General features: G+C 38.7%; 1 protein-coding gene across 1 annotated transcript; it reads right to left on the bottom strand.

Annotated features, from left to right (window-relative positions):
- Window positions 1–688: 688 nt before the first annotated feature.
- LOC103722120 (homeobox protein LUMINIDEPENDENS-like) lies at window positions 689–17,821 on the bottom strand. Its single transcript, XM_008812561.6, has 13 exons — window positions 17,338–17,821; window positions 16,570–16,597; window positions 15,621–15,751; window positions 12,924–13,363; window positions 12,743–12,836; window positions 12,569–12,662; window positions 10,142–10,268; window positions 9,991–10,042; window positions 9,876–9,913; window positions 9,528–9,616; window positions 4,638–5,087; window positions 2,014–2,570; window positions 689–1,904 (listed from the first exon to the last, which is right to left on the bottom strand). The coding sequence occupies exons 1-13, from the start codon at window positions 17,521–17,523 to the stop codon at window positions 885–887; spliced, it is 3,306 nt and encodes a 1,101-aa protein (XP_008810783.4). The 5' UTR covers window positions 17,524–17,821; the 3' UTR covers window positions 689–884.
- Window positions 17,822–18,347: the final 526 nt, after the last annotated feature.

The raw sequence follows: 18,347 nt of genomic DNA, 5'->3' as shown, positions 1-18,347 counted from the left end.
GTGATACGGAATCACAGAATGTATGTATGATTTTTAGGTTCTCTGCCTTTGCTTTTTGTTCAACATAACCAAGCTTGACAAAAACTAGATTGCCATCAAGGAGATGTTGCCAAATGCCAACCTATGATCTTTTGTTTTAAGAAAAACTTCGACCATGAACACGCCAAGGATACAGATATAAAAGCGCATAGTTCGAATGTCTAAAGATATTCTCAAAAGCAAAAGGTGCAGTTGCTGCAATATGCTACCTTGATGTTACCATGTCAGGCAGACCTTACACATCAATGTTTTCATAGGTTCCAAAGCAACTGGAAACCGCATTACCAGCAAATGCAAAGAAAGGGCTCTGCACGTCAACGTCGATTTTAAGACATCAATTAATACATGCCGCTCACTTGATGTCCCTTTTTTTCATATACCTGATGCCATCTTAAGAATTGTGTATCAAATTAGAAGCTGCAACGAGATAAAGTACTTTACTCATCTATACACCATGTCTGTCAACGTAATAATACGTATGGCTGCCAAGAATAGTGGAAGAGAAAAGGGACTGTAGTATTCATACGACGTCAATTAGTCAATAGTAGCATCTAGATATATATTCTGACCGGAGATATATTTATAGTTTTATAATATCTTAAAAAGTGAAAATATAAAGGCTAGAGTGACTGAATTTGGTCAAGAGGAATAGTGACAAACTGTTAATCCTTTTAACTGATCGCCAATTGGAACAGAAATTTTCAATTTTCTCCACTTCATGTCATTAGAATCTGAGGGCTCTATAATCTATTCACAATTTTACTCTATCCCACGAGAAATCTGAGAAGGATTCCTCCCTGCAAGTGGAGAACTCCCATTAATCTAAACAAACAAATCATGCACAATCACCGCCTCCGGTGGAGGCGGTCTCCGTCGCCGCGATCCCGCCACCTTCTGTTGCTGCCAGGCCTGCAGTGGTCCCGATTCCTAGGATCCCATTGCCCGGACCATTCAGGCCTATGATTCTGGCCATGGTCTCTTCTTGCATCCGAAAACTTCTGGCCACCTCGAAACGCTGACAATCTCAGGGGGCTGCCTTCTGGGCTCCATGTCTCTAGCTCTGCCCTATCCAGAATGTCATTTCTATCCCTGGCACTCCCTGGCAGCACAGAAGGTTGCTGTAGGGGGCCCTTGGGGTAAGCATTGTAGTTGTTTTGATTAGCAAAGAATTGCGCGTTCGGGGGCCGAGGCTCTGAAAAGCCATTTGATCGACCAATCCAAGGGTCTGGTGTTGAATTTGGCCTTCCAATGCTGGCGGCACTTGCAGCACTGGGCGGCCATCTGGAAATTTTTGGAGAAACTTTGGGAGGCTCAGCCAGTAGAGGTTGCGGCCGTGACGAGATTGGAAGCAATGCAGGTAAAGTAGTCATGGGCGAGGGGCTGTGGTTGAAGGATTCCTGTCGAGGTACTGATGGGGAAGCAATTGGTACATTTGTTACTGGATGTTGTTTTGTGGGCAAGATGTGGTCAGGAACTGAGTTATGCTGCAATGCATGTATAGAGTTCGGAATCTGGTGAGCTGAGGGTGTTGGAGGCCTCTTTGAAAGGAAATTGTGAGGCGCATTGTGTTGAGATGTGGGATTAATGGTTACTGTCAATTCTGGAAGGAAATTGTGGGGCGCATGGTGTTGAGATGTGGGATTAATGGTTACTGTCAATTCTGGCACTGAAAACATGGTGGTTGAAGTCTGAGGCAACCCCAAACCTGGAGCCTGTGTCTTAGCAACCACAGGAGGAACAGCTGCGGGAGATGGGGTTTGAGGAGCGGCGGTAGGGAGAGGAGCCGACACAACTCTGCTGCCAGGAAAATGTGGCTTCAGGACTGGAGTATTCCTACAGGTTGAGAATTCTGATTTCCAACCAGCCTGCAAGACAAGGAAGGACGTTAACGAGATCGCCAATGATAGCAAAGTTTCAAGGACAATGAAACCAAATCGATTCAAACAGAGAGGCAGCAAGCAGCAGACTATTCACCCTTGCAGCTGGATCTGATGGAGGAGTCGGAGATGGAAGAGAAGTGGGCTCAGGTTCCTTAGGCTTCTCTTTAGGGCCATCAGCGGCCCCATTCATCAATTCTGTCAACCCTACACCATTTTTCTTGAGCATGTCCAGCAATGCCACCATCTCCTCACTTGTCATGGTCTTCCCCTTGCCAGAAGTCAGAGCAAAGACCAGGTCCGGGTTTTTGAGCAGCACGGCTAGCAACTCAAGGTCTGGCTCTGGATTCCCGTTATTGATTGGAGGAGCAGAGGTGGTGGCAGGCGTTTGATCCTTGGAGGCTCCACTGCTGCACGGAGTGCATGAAGAGTCTTCGATGCTGTCGGCATCCGGTGACGGCTCAATTGGGATTTCAGGAGTTAAGCTGTCATCAAAATCCATCTCTAGATCCCAAGGTTCCTTTGGATTCAATGGGATGTCTTGTGGTTTTGAATAGAACGATTCCTTCTCCCGCCGATTTCTCTGCGTCTGGACTTCAACTTCCTTGCCATTTTCCCCAGTGCCCACATGCCATTTCAAGTCAATTATGACCTCTGCATCAAATCATATGGCCAACATGCCAGAAATTTTCAGATGTTGAACGATATGTTCTGCTACAGAAATGCAGCCATGTATTGCAAGACAAAATCACGCGCAGCAAATTATATAGACAAATACAAATATAATATTAAATAAAACCATAATATTTCTGGGATTCAAGGTTGTGAATAATCATTGCAAGTGTACCTTTCCTGAGCTAAAGAGAGCTTCTTAGATAATACCCATATTTTAAAAACAATTTTTCTCAAAAATAACGAATGAAATTTACCTTTCTCAATGATTAACATTAGAAAACTTCGCAATAATGAGATTCATGTTAACCAAGACCTTTTAGTTAGTTAACCTAGAAAATGACAACAAAACATCCAGGATTCTCTCTGACATTACTTCATCTGTTCCTGATCCAAGGCACAAAGATCATTAAACGCACCATGTGCCGCCACTTTGCGAATGAAATAGCATTTACAAAAAAGGGACTTTTAACCAGTCGCAGGACAGGACCCACAAAACCTCTCATATGCAACTGGATGGAAACTAAATGAAAAAGCATTTCCCACTTAAATCATTCACCAATTCAAATAAAATTGATGTCACAGCTAAAGCTGTCACCACAAGAAAACGTTTACCTGCCAAAGCTCTAGCTACATCACAAACATTAGATACCTATGAATTCTCTAGCTGAATCCATTAGTAGTTAGCTAATTAAATCAGGCTACATGACTGGCATGCCTTGAAGTTGTAGGAGAAAGAGACAAGGAATGTACCATGTATTTGAAGGATGTGGAGGAAGTTTTCTCACCAAACTATATAACTCAGTTGATTAAAGCTATAATTTCAAGCAAGCAGAGGCTCCTGTTGACATTTCAGCAAAGATGTATATCGCTGCAGTTAATTGTTGGAGGGGGGGGGGGGGGGGGGGGGTGGTATTCCAGTAAACATTATTTCCTTGGTAGCTGATAAGAACCTCGAGACTAAAAGCTATTCACTTCTGTATATATTCCACATTCTGGTTGTCGTCATCGTTCGTGCGAGCAACTAAACCCAAATCAACCACTTTTGGATTGGATTCTTAGCCTGATAAGAACCTCGAGACTAAAAGCTATTCACTTCTATATATATTCCACAATCTGGTTGTCGTCATCGTTCATGCGAGCAACTAAACCCAAATCAACTGCTTTTGGATTCTTAGCTACAGATCATTCCCAACAATGAAAAATCGGAGGACTAAAAAGAGCTTTTATGTAATGTAGATTTTACTCCGAGCTGGTCTCATAAGCAATCATCTATCTAGTCAGGAGCGATACAGCTCTCACCTATGATGCATAACTGGTGGAAAGACAAGGAAAGACTGCAGCACTCTTAATTTCAAAAACTACTCATCTTAGATACTCATGCTTTAAATTTCCCGTTTTATATCAAAATAGTATAAAGAATTAGAGGCCCTGCAAGGTCAAGTATCTGAAAATAATTAAATTAGTTTTCTCAAGGTAAATTTCATTTTATAGTTTACCCCCTTGGTATCTCCTTAGTTGCATTTTAGTTTATCTTCTCAGCCTCAAGACTAGGTTGCAATGTCTCCCTCCTCATGATGATGGAAGGAGCAAAAATAAAGTTTTAATAAGTGAGCAAGTGATACGGCATTATATTTATACCATAAGTGGGATTCACAGATAATGTTGGTGCAGCACCTGATGATCTACACTGGAGAAACTCATGGAAGCATATAAGCCATCAGATTTTTCACATCTGATCATGCTTAGCATTGGACGCACAATTATTATGGCATAAACATAATCTGACATCAAAGCTCTTCAAAGTCCTAATATAATAAAGATCATCTACAAAAAATATGACCTGCATTTTCATGTGTGTTGTCAAACCAAGCCTAATGCTGTGAGAGATGCCACACTTACTAACCCATCTGATTTTATTAAAGACTCCCATTGATCACAGTAATGCAAAATATGACTGAAGCTCGGAAAGCTCCAAGGTCCCTCCTAGGTACAAACAATTCAACTAAGAGAAACAAAAACAGATGAAGAGACACAAAACAAAGGTACCTGGTGGTGTCTTCCATTGAATTTGACAGCACTTCAACTTCTCCAGTAACTGTTCCTGAGAAGTTGTGTTTGGGTTTGGAATGACCAAAGTATCTTGCTTCTTTGGAAGAATGTTTGTTGTGGATATTGAAGGTTTTGTCTCTTCATCTTTTCTCAGCGGAGGTAACAGCTGTGGTATTCTTGATGCAGACAACATATTGCTGGTCTGAGATGTAGAAGGCGCATGATTATTATCTTCTGTTTTCGGTGCCTTATTTTCACTACTGGATGTGTCAGCCTTGCCATACTTATGTTTCATGAACATTGCACGCATTTTCGCCTTCTGAATATCATCAGCTGACATTGGACGGCTATGCTTTGAAGGTACTGCCCTTGCAAGCTGCACACTTCTTCCTGAAGTTTTATGATCAGGTTGCTCCACCAATAAAACTTTTCTGCGTTCTTTGGTTTCTGTAAATTGCTAAGGAAAATGATCCAGTTTGAAATGTTAATGTCCCTTAACAGTGGTAGAAGTTATAGCTATACTAAACAATCGCTTTCCTAGCTGTGAAAAGAAGGAAAATTAAACAATTTAAAGTTGTGTTACAGGGCATCGTTGACATCCACACTTTGGGCTGCTTGGCTGAACAAGAATCCAAGCTACATTTAGCTTGGCATACATTACATTACCGTAAATGAGTAATACTGATATCTGTACCACAATAACCCTCAGGATTCACTTCAATCATTTAATTTATGAAATTTAACCCACATCAATTGTTCAGCATAGAAAAGAGTTTGCAGTCATGAAACAATCATGCAATGATTGTCATCTTTCCGCCATCTCATCTGATTAATCGTCACACATTAGTCAGGTGCTGACCAGCATAAGGATGAACCAAGACTATTCCTTGTCAAGTAAAAGGCAGGCTCCAGACTATCTTTTATATCAGATACAGTATCATAATCGTATATTAACTGGGAGATTTACATGCAGTAGTCTTGATTGTCTTGACAGATCAAGATAGGGAAGACATAAGATAGCATCAATGGAAATTGTGGGAAAAAATGTTAGCATGAATGATGAAGGATTCTTGAAACCTCGCATGGTTGTTGGATAAAGCCTTACAGGTAAGAACTCTAGTTTAAATTTTCACTTTTTATCTCTAAATCATTTGGCTTGTAGCAGCCCAATTGGATTCCAAGAAAGGTTACCCTTCTAGGCCACGTTAAACGCCTTTATCAACAATTTTTATGTAACCACCTTTTACAAGAGAATGCCTGTAAATCCTACAATATTCCCATGTAATTATAATAATCAGGCAATGCCTGCCTCAAGAAAAAACAGATTTTGATCTTCAGTGGAATTTTTTTACTATCAAGATGTCTTCTTAAAGAAATTATCCTGTAATCATAAACAATGACAGGCAGTCCCATTCTTTAAAGTACTTAATATTGCAACAGATTTAACAAAGTTCACAGTAAGTCTGGGCTTATTCTTGGTAGTTGAAGATGACATGCAGAACAAACACAAATGTTAAAATGAGGCTGTACTGGCCTAGAACATTCCAAATGATTTTAATCATTTGCTATAAACGTTTTTAATGCTGCTGTCAAGTAGAAACTCATGTTGGCTGTTACACAAAAGTACACCAATAGTTAAAGGACTTTGTACCCCATTTTCCTGGAGGTTCTTGTAGAGATCCACTCTTCTTGCATATAAGCCTACAGACTAGGCCATGACTGGGTCAAAGAAGACCATGACCTGCATTGGTTTGGATTTGCTGAAAATTTTAGACACACAACCAACCACACACCAAACAGGTCAAACCTGACTCAATATGTCAAGTTTTGGTCACATCCAGGTCGGTGTTTGGGTCTGATTCTTAAATAGTAGCTGTTAAACTTTGATAAATGATGAATTTTCAAAACAAAGGTATTGATGTCTTCACATCCATTAAATTATTACTTGTTTCAAACATTATATATGGAAGATAATGAATACAAGTTGGTCCCACTGACTAGTTTTCAACTAACCCAGCCCATTCTGAATTGAAGTAATTTTTATTAGGCTTGGATTAAAAATCTAACAACCAAGAATGGATTGGATATTGATCCAACCCATCCTGACCTTCTCAAAATTAAGAAACTAAAGTGTTTTTCGGAGATAACTTTATGCAGTCCCACCTAAAAAGTAATAATTTTATCTAGTTAATAATCTACTTGTGTTGTTAACAATAATTGTTCATTAATTTCATGCAGAATAATTTGTTGATAATGACTACAGGTTGAGAATGATGCTTTCTTGTATGACATGTTAATTATACAATTAAATAATCCAATGGTAATATTTGGGTTATTAAACTGATTCAACCCAGGAAATCATACAGATCAATAAAAATAAATTAAACCCAACTCAACAAAAACCAAATAAGTGGATTAGCCCTGGATATTACCCAATTCAAACGTGAATCCAGCTTCGGTTATGCTAAAATCCTGTTTAACAGGACCCACCAAAAAACTGTTTCTAGATATCAAGGGCAAACTTAGCATGTGTTTGGTACACAACTGATGATTAACAGCCCTTTATGAACACCCATGAATTATTCTTACATCTTCACACCATGTATCAGCTAGAGTTTATATTTTACCTTTAAACTAGCCAACAAAAGGAGGGTTAGAATTGGGTGGCTTGCAAATGTATGGAACAAGGTGAAATGCCTCCAAGAAAGGTCAAGTCAGGTAGAAGGGTCCCATATCAAAACTCAAGCATTCCAGTTCAGGAAGCAACCAGAATTCAAACCATAATTTCAGATAGGCTAAACTTCAGACCTGGACCAGACCTATGGGTCTAATTTTGGGAAGGACTCCAATCAAGTAAGATCAGCTGTTTAGCAGGACAAATTACACCCCAAACTATATCTAGGAATCAACCCACTTTGGAGAATTAGTTTATTATTTGTAGCATGGATATGCACAAAATTTTGTCATATCCAACCTTCTCTTCTCCCCTCTTTTTTAGGCTATTTCCAAAATCTAACGCAACCAGGGGGGTTGTCTCCTCAATTACATGCACACTAACTATATAACCAAAACATAAGGTCTCCAATCCACAGATTGACCTATTACATTTCGTGGTAGGCCCCTCTATTGCTGAATGTTACCCTGATAGGAAATAAAGGCACAATTCATATGGTTGACATCATGTTGACAGCTGGTTGTAAACACTATCCTCACTTTGATAATGGTAATAGATTTGAAAACTTGAGATTTGAAGAGTTGGCATCTTAAGGTTATTGGAAACATATAACACATGCAAAAAATATGGAGGGTCATGGTCAATGTTTCAAGAGGCTATAAGCATAGATGAGGCAGTTCAGCCTAGAAAAGCCTCAAGGCAGTTTGATTTGTGAGCCTCCAAGAACTAATTCAAATATAGATAACGTAATATTGATAGACAAGTAACTCATAGGCCATCGGCTGCCTCTGTCAAGGATCAAGAAAACAAAGGCATCAAACATAGGACTTGGACATTAAAATTTCAAAGGTGAGAATTGAAAGAAGGATAAATGAATTAAATGAGTTAAATTTTTTCACAAGGCATTATCCAATGATCATCATTTTAATTATTGATGAAGTTATGACCTCAACAGTAGATTTTTTTCCAGTCTTAAAGGGTTACTACAAGAAAAACAAAGAGTTGCAGCCTCTTATTTGCCTTAAAACTTTTGCAAGGTATATGTTTTATTTTCAATAACCAGTGATCCTGAGGTGGAATTCTTGAGATCTTGCTGCATCACCTTAACTTTTCAAAATCATGGTCAAGATTAATATGATAGAAAACTTTGGCTTACAAAGAAATCATAGGTTATCTTATCAAGTGTAAGAAAACTATTTATCTTACATAAAGCTCAAGTTTAATAAGATTAACGTATAAATATATTCACTTGAAACGTATTAGGGGTTAAAAGCAACAAACAAGCGATTCACAAATTGTAATATCCTTTGCGGTTAAAATTAAATAATCATGAAATAAATGCAGTTCATATCCATATAGTCAAGGTTAAGGATGATAAAAGCCATTTGAAGTAAACTTGATGAAATAATCGTAAAATTATTGAGCATGTGGGATTCTTTCCCCGTTAAAGGTGGTTTTAGTGGCTCTCAAGACAGCATGAGGCCGCAAGGCATTTGAATTTTACCAAGAAACGATTTGGCTCATTGCTGGTAGCAAGCATTACCTATTGCTGGCATGCAGCATGTACTTCATACAAACTAGAGACATACAAACTAGAGACATATTCGTGACTTGGACCCCAATGCATGCACCCAGGTGTGGATTCATGGGGTCATTAGAAGACACGCATCCGAGTACCACGGGATGTGCCTGCCGACAGAAGTGCTTGCAACTGCTAGCAACAATTCAATTATAGTTTTAATTTGCAAATGCTGGACACTGAACTTGATTTCCCAAATAGAGCAGGTAACTGTGGGCTCAGATTCTTGTAAGGCTTTGTCTGCTAGAACCCACTTAAATTAAACACAATAGCAATTATCAATTGGGAATAATCTGGATTTTTCCGGAGCAGTGTTGCAAATCTTTTGGAACTGAAAAGTGCACTTTCTGCTTTTATAAATAACCATGACCTTAATCATCAAGTCTTACCCACCTATAGGTACTCAGCCACATTTTCATGGGCACACTCCCCTACACCCCTCTTCCTCAATATGGAATATAGGGGCAAATGCAGACATCAAGAGTGAGTACATTTATCAGTTTTCACTGGGACATTCAATGAAAACCTTCACAGCCTTCGTGGAATTATATTTATATCATAAAAGACTGCCATATATTAGTAAAGAAAACAGAAAGAAATATAAAGTTCAGCATGGGATTTCGCTCAAGGATACTGGGCAATGGGACACTTTGGCCATGCTTTTTACTCAACCCATCAGTAGAAGCTGGAAGAAGCTTTAGTGCTTGTTTAGACTCTGATTTCCTGTTCAATGTACAAAAAAAGGAAAGAAAATCAAAGTTTTCTTAAGTTCATTAAAATTGATAAATGTGATACCATTAAGACCTCAAACATTGTTAAAAAAAGGCATCCCGGTGCACGAGGCACCGACCATTACAAGAACTGGGGAGGGTCAAATCGGTGTCTATGATGCCCAGGTCACAATTGAGCAACCTTATCATTGCACCAAGACTCGCCCTCAAGAAACATCATTAAGTTAATTAAACATCAGAAACAAGAATACCTGTTGTTTTCCATATCTTCAGTAAGGGCAAGAATGTCCTAACAAGGAAAATAAAGAAGGCTTTTCTTCAGATTATATTAAAAAAAAAACCTTTGTTGTATCTACAATTACTTACAGGAAAATCAATTTTGGATTGCCATGACTCATCGCTGAGAATTTCACTGATCCTATAATTGGGAAGCAAGTAAATAAAAGAAATTTAGTAACAGTTAAGTCAAAAATGAGAAAAAAAAATACTATCATTGTAGCAGAGGAATTTTATATGCCTTAGTTTACGAATTATCTCCTTCTGAGAATCCTTGGAGGAATTGATAAGAGGTTTCTTCAAAGCCTGGCTTCTAACAAACAGTTTGCTCCATCTTGAAAGGAGAGTTCTTGCCCTGTTTGATATGTCTGATCTTCAAATCAGATAAGCGAGTTACAATAGGTCATCATGAGACATATAAAAGAAGTCAGATTAAAGAAAAGTCCTTTCGCATGAAATATAGGCAATCAAAGAACATATGGCAGAAAAAATGAATTATTAATATGAGCTAAGTCATTTTCCAAAGTATTTGCTTGCTTCCTTCTTATGAATTGGAGGAATCTAAGGGCCGCCATATGTAGGGCTGGAAGTGGGCCGGGCCGGGTCGGGCCAAACCCCTACCCAAGCCCGGCCCGAATTTTTTTTTCGAACTTCGGGCCGGGCAGAGGCCCGAAAAATTTTTAAGGAACAAGGCCCGAGCCCATTTGGGCCGGCCCAGTTGGGCCCTAACCTACGAATAATCCAGAATGCAATATCATAAAACACGACATGAGAGAGCAGCCGCCGCTGGGGGGGGGGGGGGGGGGGGGGGGGGGCGAGTTGAAAGAGAGCTCTGCTGATATCTTGTAGAAGAATCATAATAAACTGCTAAGAAATAAATTTTAAATATTCACCGAATAACTACGAAGAATCACAATTATTTCAAAAAATATATAAAAAATCCTGAGATTTCCACAAAATCATACAAAAATGAATGAAAAGAATAAATTTTTAGTGATTATTTTTAAAAAGGAAAAATTTTGTACACGACAAATAAAGAGAAATTCATGTACAATTTTACATCATTTCCAAATTCTGGGATCACTATCCCTAGTTTTCGTGGACCAACATACTGAAATGATCCTTTTTCGGAAAAAAAAATGAAAGATTTATGTACCCAAAAAAAATGAAGGATTTCGGGAGGAAATGAACGTATTTTACAAGATCAACAGATTTTTAGAGTAATCCCTCAAACTATTCACAGATCTTGTTCCAAACTCAACTAAACAAATTAAACCCTACCATTTCCTCCCATGAATCAAATCACCGGCAAACAAACCCCTACCGAGTCCAAAATAATCCTCAAAATCGCCCAAATCCAACTCACCAGAGCCTCGGATCTGGTCAGGAAGCAGGCCAAGCTCGCCTGGAAGAACGCCGACCGCCTCCCCGGCCCCCGGCGCGACCACGACCGGCGACCCACGGCGCAGATCCGATCACGCGGCAGACACAACGGCTCAGATTCCAGCGCTCCCTCGAATCACCCACCCCCTCCACCGGTTCCTCGCCTCTCTCTTGCTCCCCCTCGCGCACGCTTTCTCTTTCTCTCGCCCGCTCTCTTCGAATCTTCTCCCCCTTTTAACTCCGCCCTCGCATTGGGCCCGGGCTCGGGCTGGGCCCGGGCCGGGCCAATGGAAAACCCGAGCCCGGCCTGAAATAGAATTGGGCTTAAGATTTCAACCCGAGCCCGGCCCGAAATAGAATTGGGCTTAAGTTTTTAACCCATAGCCCGGCCCGCAGGCAGCCCGGCCCGATGGGCTTCGGGCCGGCCCGAGCCCACTTCCAGCCCTAGCCATATGTATGCATATATGTATTGCACTAGACCACCCTTGTTGACAATTGTTTACTCCGACGGCATGTAAGGTTCCTTAAACATTGTGATTTCTCACACCAGGTAAATCCTTGACCCTCATATATATACATACACACACACACATAAACTAAGATGGAAAGGATCCTTACCAAAATTGGGGTGAGGCAAGACTCAAATCCAGGTCCAAAGACTTTACCAACTGCATTAGTTGGCACCCTAAATGGTTATCTTAAACATTGCTCCCTAGGAATTGTGTATTTTACATTATTCCAAACATTTTATACTAAGCTACTTTAGAATCACCTGTAAACAAGCAGGCAATAACGCAAACACTACAAGGATGGTAATTAAATAGCAAAATTCAGCACAAAGAAATTGAAATGGGCTCCCTTCTCTTCATTTGATACTTCGGCCAAAATCGTCTTTGTTCCGTATCTGATTCTCTTTGGACTCACTTGACAGTTGTTAATGTCTTAAACTTAGTGACTTCTGATTGCAAGGGGGAAAATATCCTTTTCCTTACAAAATAATCCCACCCACAATGGAAGAGTTCATTCAGCAGATGGAAAACTTTAGAGGCAATTAAATTAGTGGAGTCAATATTGAGTTTGTAATTCAAGTTTTCATAAAAATGCAGTAGTATAGAATACATCTAAGGAATACTTGAGAACAAGTATTTCATAGAATACATCTAAGGAATACTTGAGAACAAGTATTTCAAGTCAGGAGTCAGGCAGCTTAGAACAGTTAGATGATGAGCACCTATATTTGAAGTTGAAAAGTTGATGATGCTTAATGTGATCAACAAGTACACACCTGATGTCCTGTAAAACCGCAGCCTGTTAACAATTTGCAAGATAGCAGACATTTGGACTGGCAAAGCTTTGTGTAGTGGCAGGTGACATAGAACCTGTGTAAAAACAAAATTGTAGTTGAAGAACTGCATCATATGAAAAATAACAGAAAGACACCACTAATAAAAATAAGAACCTTGAAAATGATAAGAAGGACAGTTGTTTGTTCTTCAAGGGCTGCTTGGCTTAACCATGTTGATAAAATGGTAAGACCACCTTTAGTTAAAAACCTAAAATTATGTCAAAGGGCACCTGAGATCAGTTAAATGATCTTTAAATACTGTCAGCTCAATCTTTAAAAAAGGGCATGGGATTACCAAACCAAGACTGCTGAATTATGGATTTGGAGGACCCATTCCATCAGCTTCACCTGTCCAGAAAATGTTTCTTCCTTCCTCATTAGATTAAAAATGTTGTCCAGAAACTTCCTATCATTGGTGTCAATGCCAGGAACAAGCTCTTCCAGTGCTGCGCATGAAGGACCTTCCTCAACTTTCTTAAGGTCAGTTGTGTCTTGTTGGCCATCTCTCACAATGCTAATAATCATTGCATTCCCAGGAACTGGTATTTGTTCCCTGATCATCATATTGTCAGCAGAACTTGCTGAGGCCTCTTTGCTAACAGGCAAAAACTGCTCAGAACTCAAGGAGCATCCATTACTAGATGCCCTGGATGCATCTACTCTGGTCGCCTTATCCCGTGACAAGCGAACAAACTTTCTCACTCTTGAACGCTGGCCAGCAAAAAATTCTCTAACCTGCATGTCAATAACATAAGTTGTAAACAAACTGCATTTTAACTTGCCAATCAAATTCTTTGGTAGAAGTGGGCCAAAATATATAGATGGAATGGTATGCAAGGAAAAAATCCTATTGAACAAGCCTCACCAATCAAGAGATTGATGCCCTTTGAGCTTCTTAAGTGACCAGAAACTAGAAAAGAGAGATATCAACCAATGCAACTCAAAGAGAAACTACAGATAGCCAAAGAAACATAGCAATGATGAAAATGCTGAAGAAACATTGGTCTTGGCATGGCGTGTTGACATAAAGAAACAAACTTGCCACATCATCCCACTAACCAGGTCATATGGGATATCTCCCTGCTCCTATATGTCAAGAAACCACGTCAATATTCACGTTTCCATGTTAATGCTTAGTGTTTCAAAATGTGATGCATATGGCAGCATGCGTATAGCCAGCATATGCACCTGTATATGCGTATGCGGTCCCTTGACTGGACGGCATTGTCTATGTGCACTTACTATATGCATTCATACCACATATGGACCGAAAAGACAGTTCACTTAGCATCATGTGACGATATATGCAGCCTACTTAGTATTTTACAGCTGTCTATGTGAGCATAGTACCATACGGCTGCATACATGAGCTTATTTAGTATTCAGAAGCCACATATACAATTCATTCCTTTGCGGACCCATGCATATGAACCGGGTTCAAGCTGATGATTACTTTTCATATGGATTCCAGGTGAGCAAGGTATGAGGACTAATAATACTAAAAAATTGATTATGTTATAATTATTGTTATTTGGTATGATGTACTAAGTACTAATTATTTGTTGTTATTGTTATTTATTATCCATCTAAAAAATAATCGCTATTGTTGTTCTTGTAATTATTATATTAAAGGTATTATATTTATTTTTAAATAATTGAAAAAAAGTAACTGCATAAGCATCCGCAGATGCAGTCTACATACGCACCATGCAGTTCCTTGACTGCCCACATACCGCAACTACCTTTTAAAACATTTTTAATGCCCAACCTAAGAATACACATAGTTTAGAAACACTAGTTTTATTAAGTCATGGGGATCAACGTAAGCTATCCAAAAGGGGGTCAATGCATCAAACAAACAAGACTCCATTAAATTGTGCCTCTAGAAAGGCAAGAGAAACAAAAAAAATTAAGACTGCATCAATAGCTTCCACACTTGTTCTCAAGCTAACCTGAAAACAAGCACGCTCCAGTTCTAGATTCCAAAAAATAATAAAAGAAAGATCTCAACATTCAGATTTTTGACACACTCACAAAGGCAAAAGAAAGATGTCATGGTCTTTCTGGCCAGGAAGGAACAAACATAGACGAATAATTGGGGATGGCTTTACAAATCCTCCTTGATCAAAATATTTTTTAAAAAACTTCTTCTAGAAGTTTTGTCTTTTATTTTGTTTGGTCTCATGAATATAGGACTCCATCAGAATACACTTAAATGCGCCACTACCTGATTGGGAAAATAACCATAAATCCATCCCCATTGATGTTTTGGGTGCACTAAGAAGAAATACTAAATCATGATGTTTCATATATTTATGTTTTTTTTAATATAAGTCATGCTTTTGAGCCACTAATTGTTTGGTTCTGCAGTTAGATCCCATAAAAGCCCCAAAATCATGCAATTGAAATTTTGAACTTAAGCAGAATTTTCCACTTGAAGCATAATTTTCCAAAGTCACATGTCTCTCTCAAACATTTTTCCATATAGCATTTTACGTTTTTTTTCTCATTTCTCAACCCTCCATTTTTGAAGAGAAGATCTTTTAACAAATTTAAGCTTTAAAATTCAGAAAAAAAATATATGTAGAAAAAGGATAGGAACATAATCTTGAAAATATTTTCAGAATGCAACCTTTATCAACTCACAAGCATAGCGTCAAGCAACTTCAAGCACAATATTTTGTTACCATAGTGTAATATGAACAGTAATAATAGTTAATGAACATAATAATGAAAACCACACAAAAAAGAAGTGCCTGAGAGATTAAGCAAAAATGTGGATGTATTAATGTCGTTACATAGTAAGAACGTCGAATAGAGGTGCTAGAGCCCAAAAATGAAAGAAATTACAAACAGAAAGCACAAGGCTAGAGCCAGAGAAAAATTGTTCTTACATGGCAACAAACAGGCCAGATAAGAAGCAAAAACATATATAGCCAGAAATGAAAGAAAATCAGATCATATTAAATTTTTTTTCAAGAAAGCAGATAACCTGTGTAACTGTAACTCCACAAAGAGCACTGATCTCACGAGTTTCCTTCTTGCCAATGGTATCCTTAACAGAGAAAATTGACTGCATATAATTTACCGCTTTTGGGTTCAGCAAGTCCCTAGGTTTTTTTCCTGTAAAAAGCCAGAAAATATCAAACACAGCAGAAAATAGATTTCATTGGTATCTGTTGAGTGTCAAAAAACAACTAGACAGCAAAAAATATGAAGCAACTGTGTGAAATATAAAACTAAAAAATACCAATTGCCAAGTACTTCAAAATTATAAAAATTTGAAGGGTAGAAAGTTACGGTAAAGGATACAATGATAAGCATTCAAAAGACACAATTTGGTCCATATGTTGACACCTGATATGAATTGAAAGAAATTTGATATTTTAAAGGCCATAACAACATAGTAAGGGTGATGGTAGGTGAATCACGTGATAAAGCAGCAATCATCCAGCAAAGGCTTAAATCTTCTTCCAGAAAGACAGTCTGAAAGCAAAACGCGCTGCAGAGCCTTACATACAAATTCTTGGTCCAGTTCTTTTCAGTTTAGTTGAAAATAATGTTATTGTATGGTTATTTAGCATCTATTTCCTCAATGGCTTGACCTTTTCAGTTTCAGACTTTTTGTGCAAGCTGAAATTTTTTGATTTCAGCATAACATTTTGGATTTCTAATGGCTGAAATCTTAAGCGCTGAAGATGAACAAACTAATTTCTCAAGTAAAAGCAAATAAAGTAATTTGTAAAAAAAGACTAAATGGTATTTTCCAATCTGATGCCGCAACTACAAGGGAACTTCAGATTTTGTTCAATTACTTTAGCTTTCTTCTGTAAGGTTCAGTTAGATCGTTATGTGAAATAAAATTACTAAACATCTGAATTTGGGGGAATAGTTCAATCTCTATTATTACTAGCTCTGCAGTAACAAATACAATAACTCACCAATTTTTATTGACAGCGCTCCAGCAGCCTGCATGCAAAACAATATGCAAATCAGTGAGTTTTCTGTTCCACAAAACAAATACAAGATCACATAAAAGACCTAAAGAAAGACCTAGCAACGATTATAAAAAGCATTGATACAATGCATAAACAGTCAATTAGAAAGAGTTGCCTTGACAGAATACACTAACATGAGGGTTCGCAATATTGACAAATTCAAGCACACAACTCATGGTTGTCTACTGCAATTCAAACATATCCTTACAACCTTTGACAAAAAAGCTTGTTTGTGGCTGCCTAGCCGGCAAGAATGCATGAAAATATGGACAGTAGGCTGTTACATATTCCTGATTTTCGAAGTCACCACCCTTGTTCTTCACAAAGCTCTAAAAAAGAGAATATGGGTATCAAGGAATTCCACGGCACCTGGGCGTACTATATCAAGGCAACAAGCATAACATCGTAAACTAAATTAAGTTGGATACCATCAACACATCCATACAATATAAGCAATACCAATATGGCAGAAGATGATGAGTAAACATAATATGCACCGAGAATTGAAACCCTAAATTCTTAAAAATTAAATTTTTCGAACAATAAGTCAAAGATTTTTCAAAGCCCAAAAATTTTCATTCCTCTCTTTCGTTTCCCCCCATCGAGCACCGAAAAGGGCACCAAGAAGCCCAATTAGACGCTCCAAAGAGCAAAGCAATAAAACAACCAAAAGAGAAACGAGAAAACCCTAAAGCTCCGCAGCGGACGCACCATTTCTTGGGAGAGGGGGTTGACGCCCGTGAGCTTGCATTGAGCAACGACGAGCTTCTGGAGCTGCTCGATCTGGCTGTGGAAAAGCTCCCTCTGCGAGCTAAGGAGCGCCATCGGGGACTCCGCCGAGTTGCCGACGTCCAATTCCACGAGCGCACCCTCGGAGACACCCGGAACGAGCGCCATTTCCGATACCAACGCCGGAACCGCTCGAGCGCCCGAGCATTACGGATCCGAGGGAGGGGATGGGAGGGGCTCCAAATCGGAAACGCGAGCCTTAGCGAGCCCACGAAGGGGCAAAGAGAGCCATGATTAGGGTTAGGGTTAGGGCCGGAGAACTTCTTCGAATATTTCTTGAGAGAGAAGCGAGGGGTGGGGAGGGAGAGAGAGAGAGAGAGATTTTGCTTAATCCGACTCCAAAAGGGAAGAGAGCCGACGCGCGCTGCAACGAGAGGAAAAAACAAAACCAGCACCGCCGGGGAGTAGGAATCATAGGCCTTGTTACCCATTGTAATTTCTTTTTTTTAATTTTTTTTTATTTATCAACTTATTCTTCTAGTTGAGAAAGAACTATGTTGCACGGGCTGTTTGGCTTTTTTTTTGTCTTTTATTTTCTATATTAATATTTTTTATAGGGTTAGGGTTGCCTTGTTTGCTAACATATAAGCTAATTGAGAATATAAATTCAAAGTCTCGCATAGTACCAAAAAAAAAAAAAAAAGCAGATTCCAGGTTTTGTACGAAGATCTACTTAATTAAATTATCAGATATGCTAAATTTGCTTGCTTGCCTATGTTTTTTATTTTATTTACATGTTATTTATCTTTCATATGTTGACAAATTCAAATAATTTTATAAAAAAGATCAAGGTCATACAATTATATTATATTATTTTAAAAAAATTAAGTACTATTAAGTGACTTGATTTTTATAAGATATTCATTTATTATGAATTGGGAATCCTGACAAAATAAACCTAGTTGATATAACTTTAATATCGATACTATATT

The sequence above is a fragment of the Phoenix dactylifera genome, chromosome 8 (genome assembly GCF_051530095.1).
Source record: "Phoenix dactylifera cultivar Ajwa chromosome 8, Ajwa_hap1_PhDact_Kaust_v1.1, whole genome shotgun sequence".
Taxonomy (NCBI): Eukaryota; Viridiplantae; Streptophyta; class Magnoliopsida; order Arecales; family Arecaceae; genus Phoenix; species Phoenix dactylifera.
Note: the sequence above shows the minus strand (reverse complement) of the source record. Positions and strands in the feature narration are given on the sequence as shown.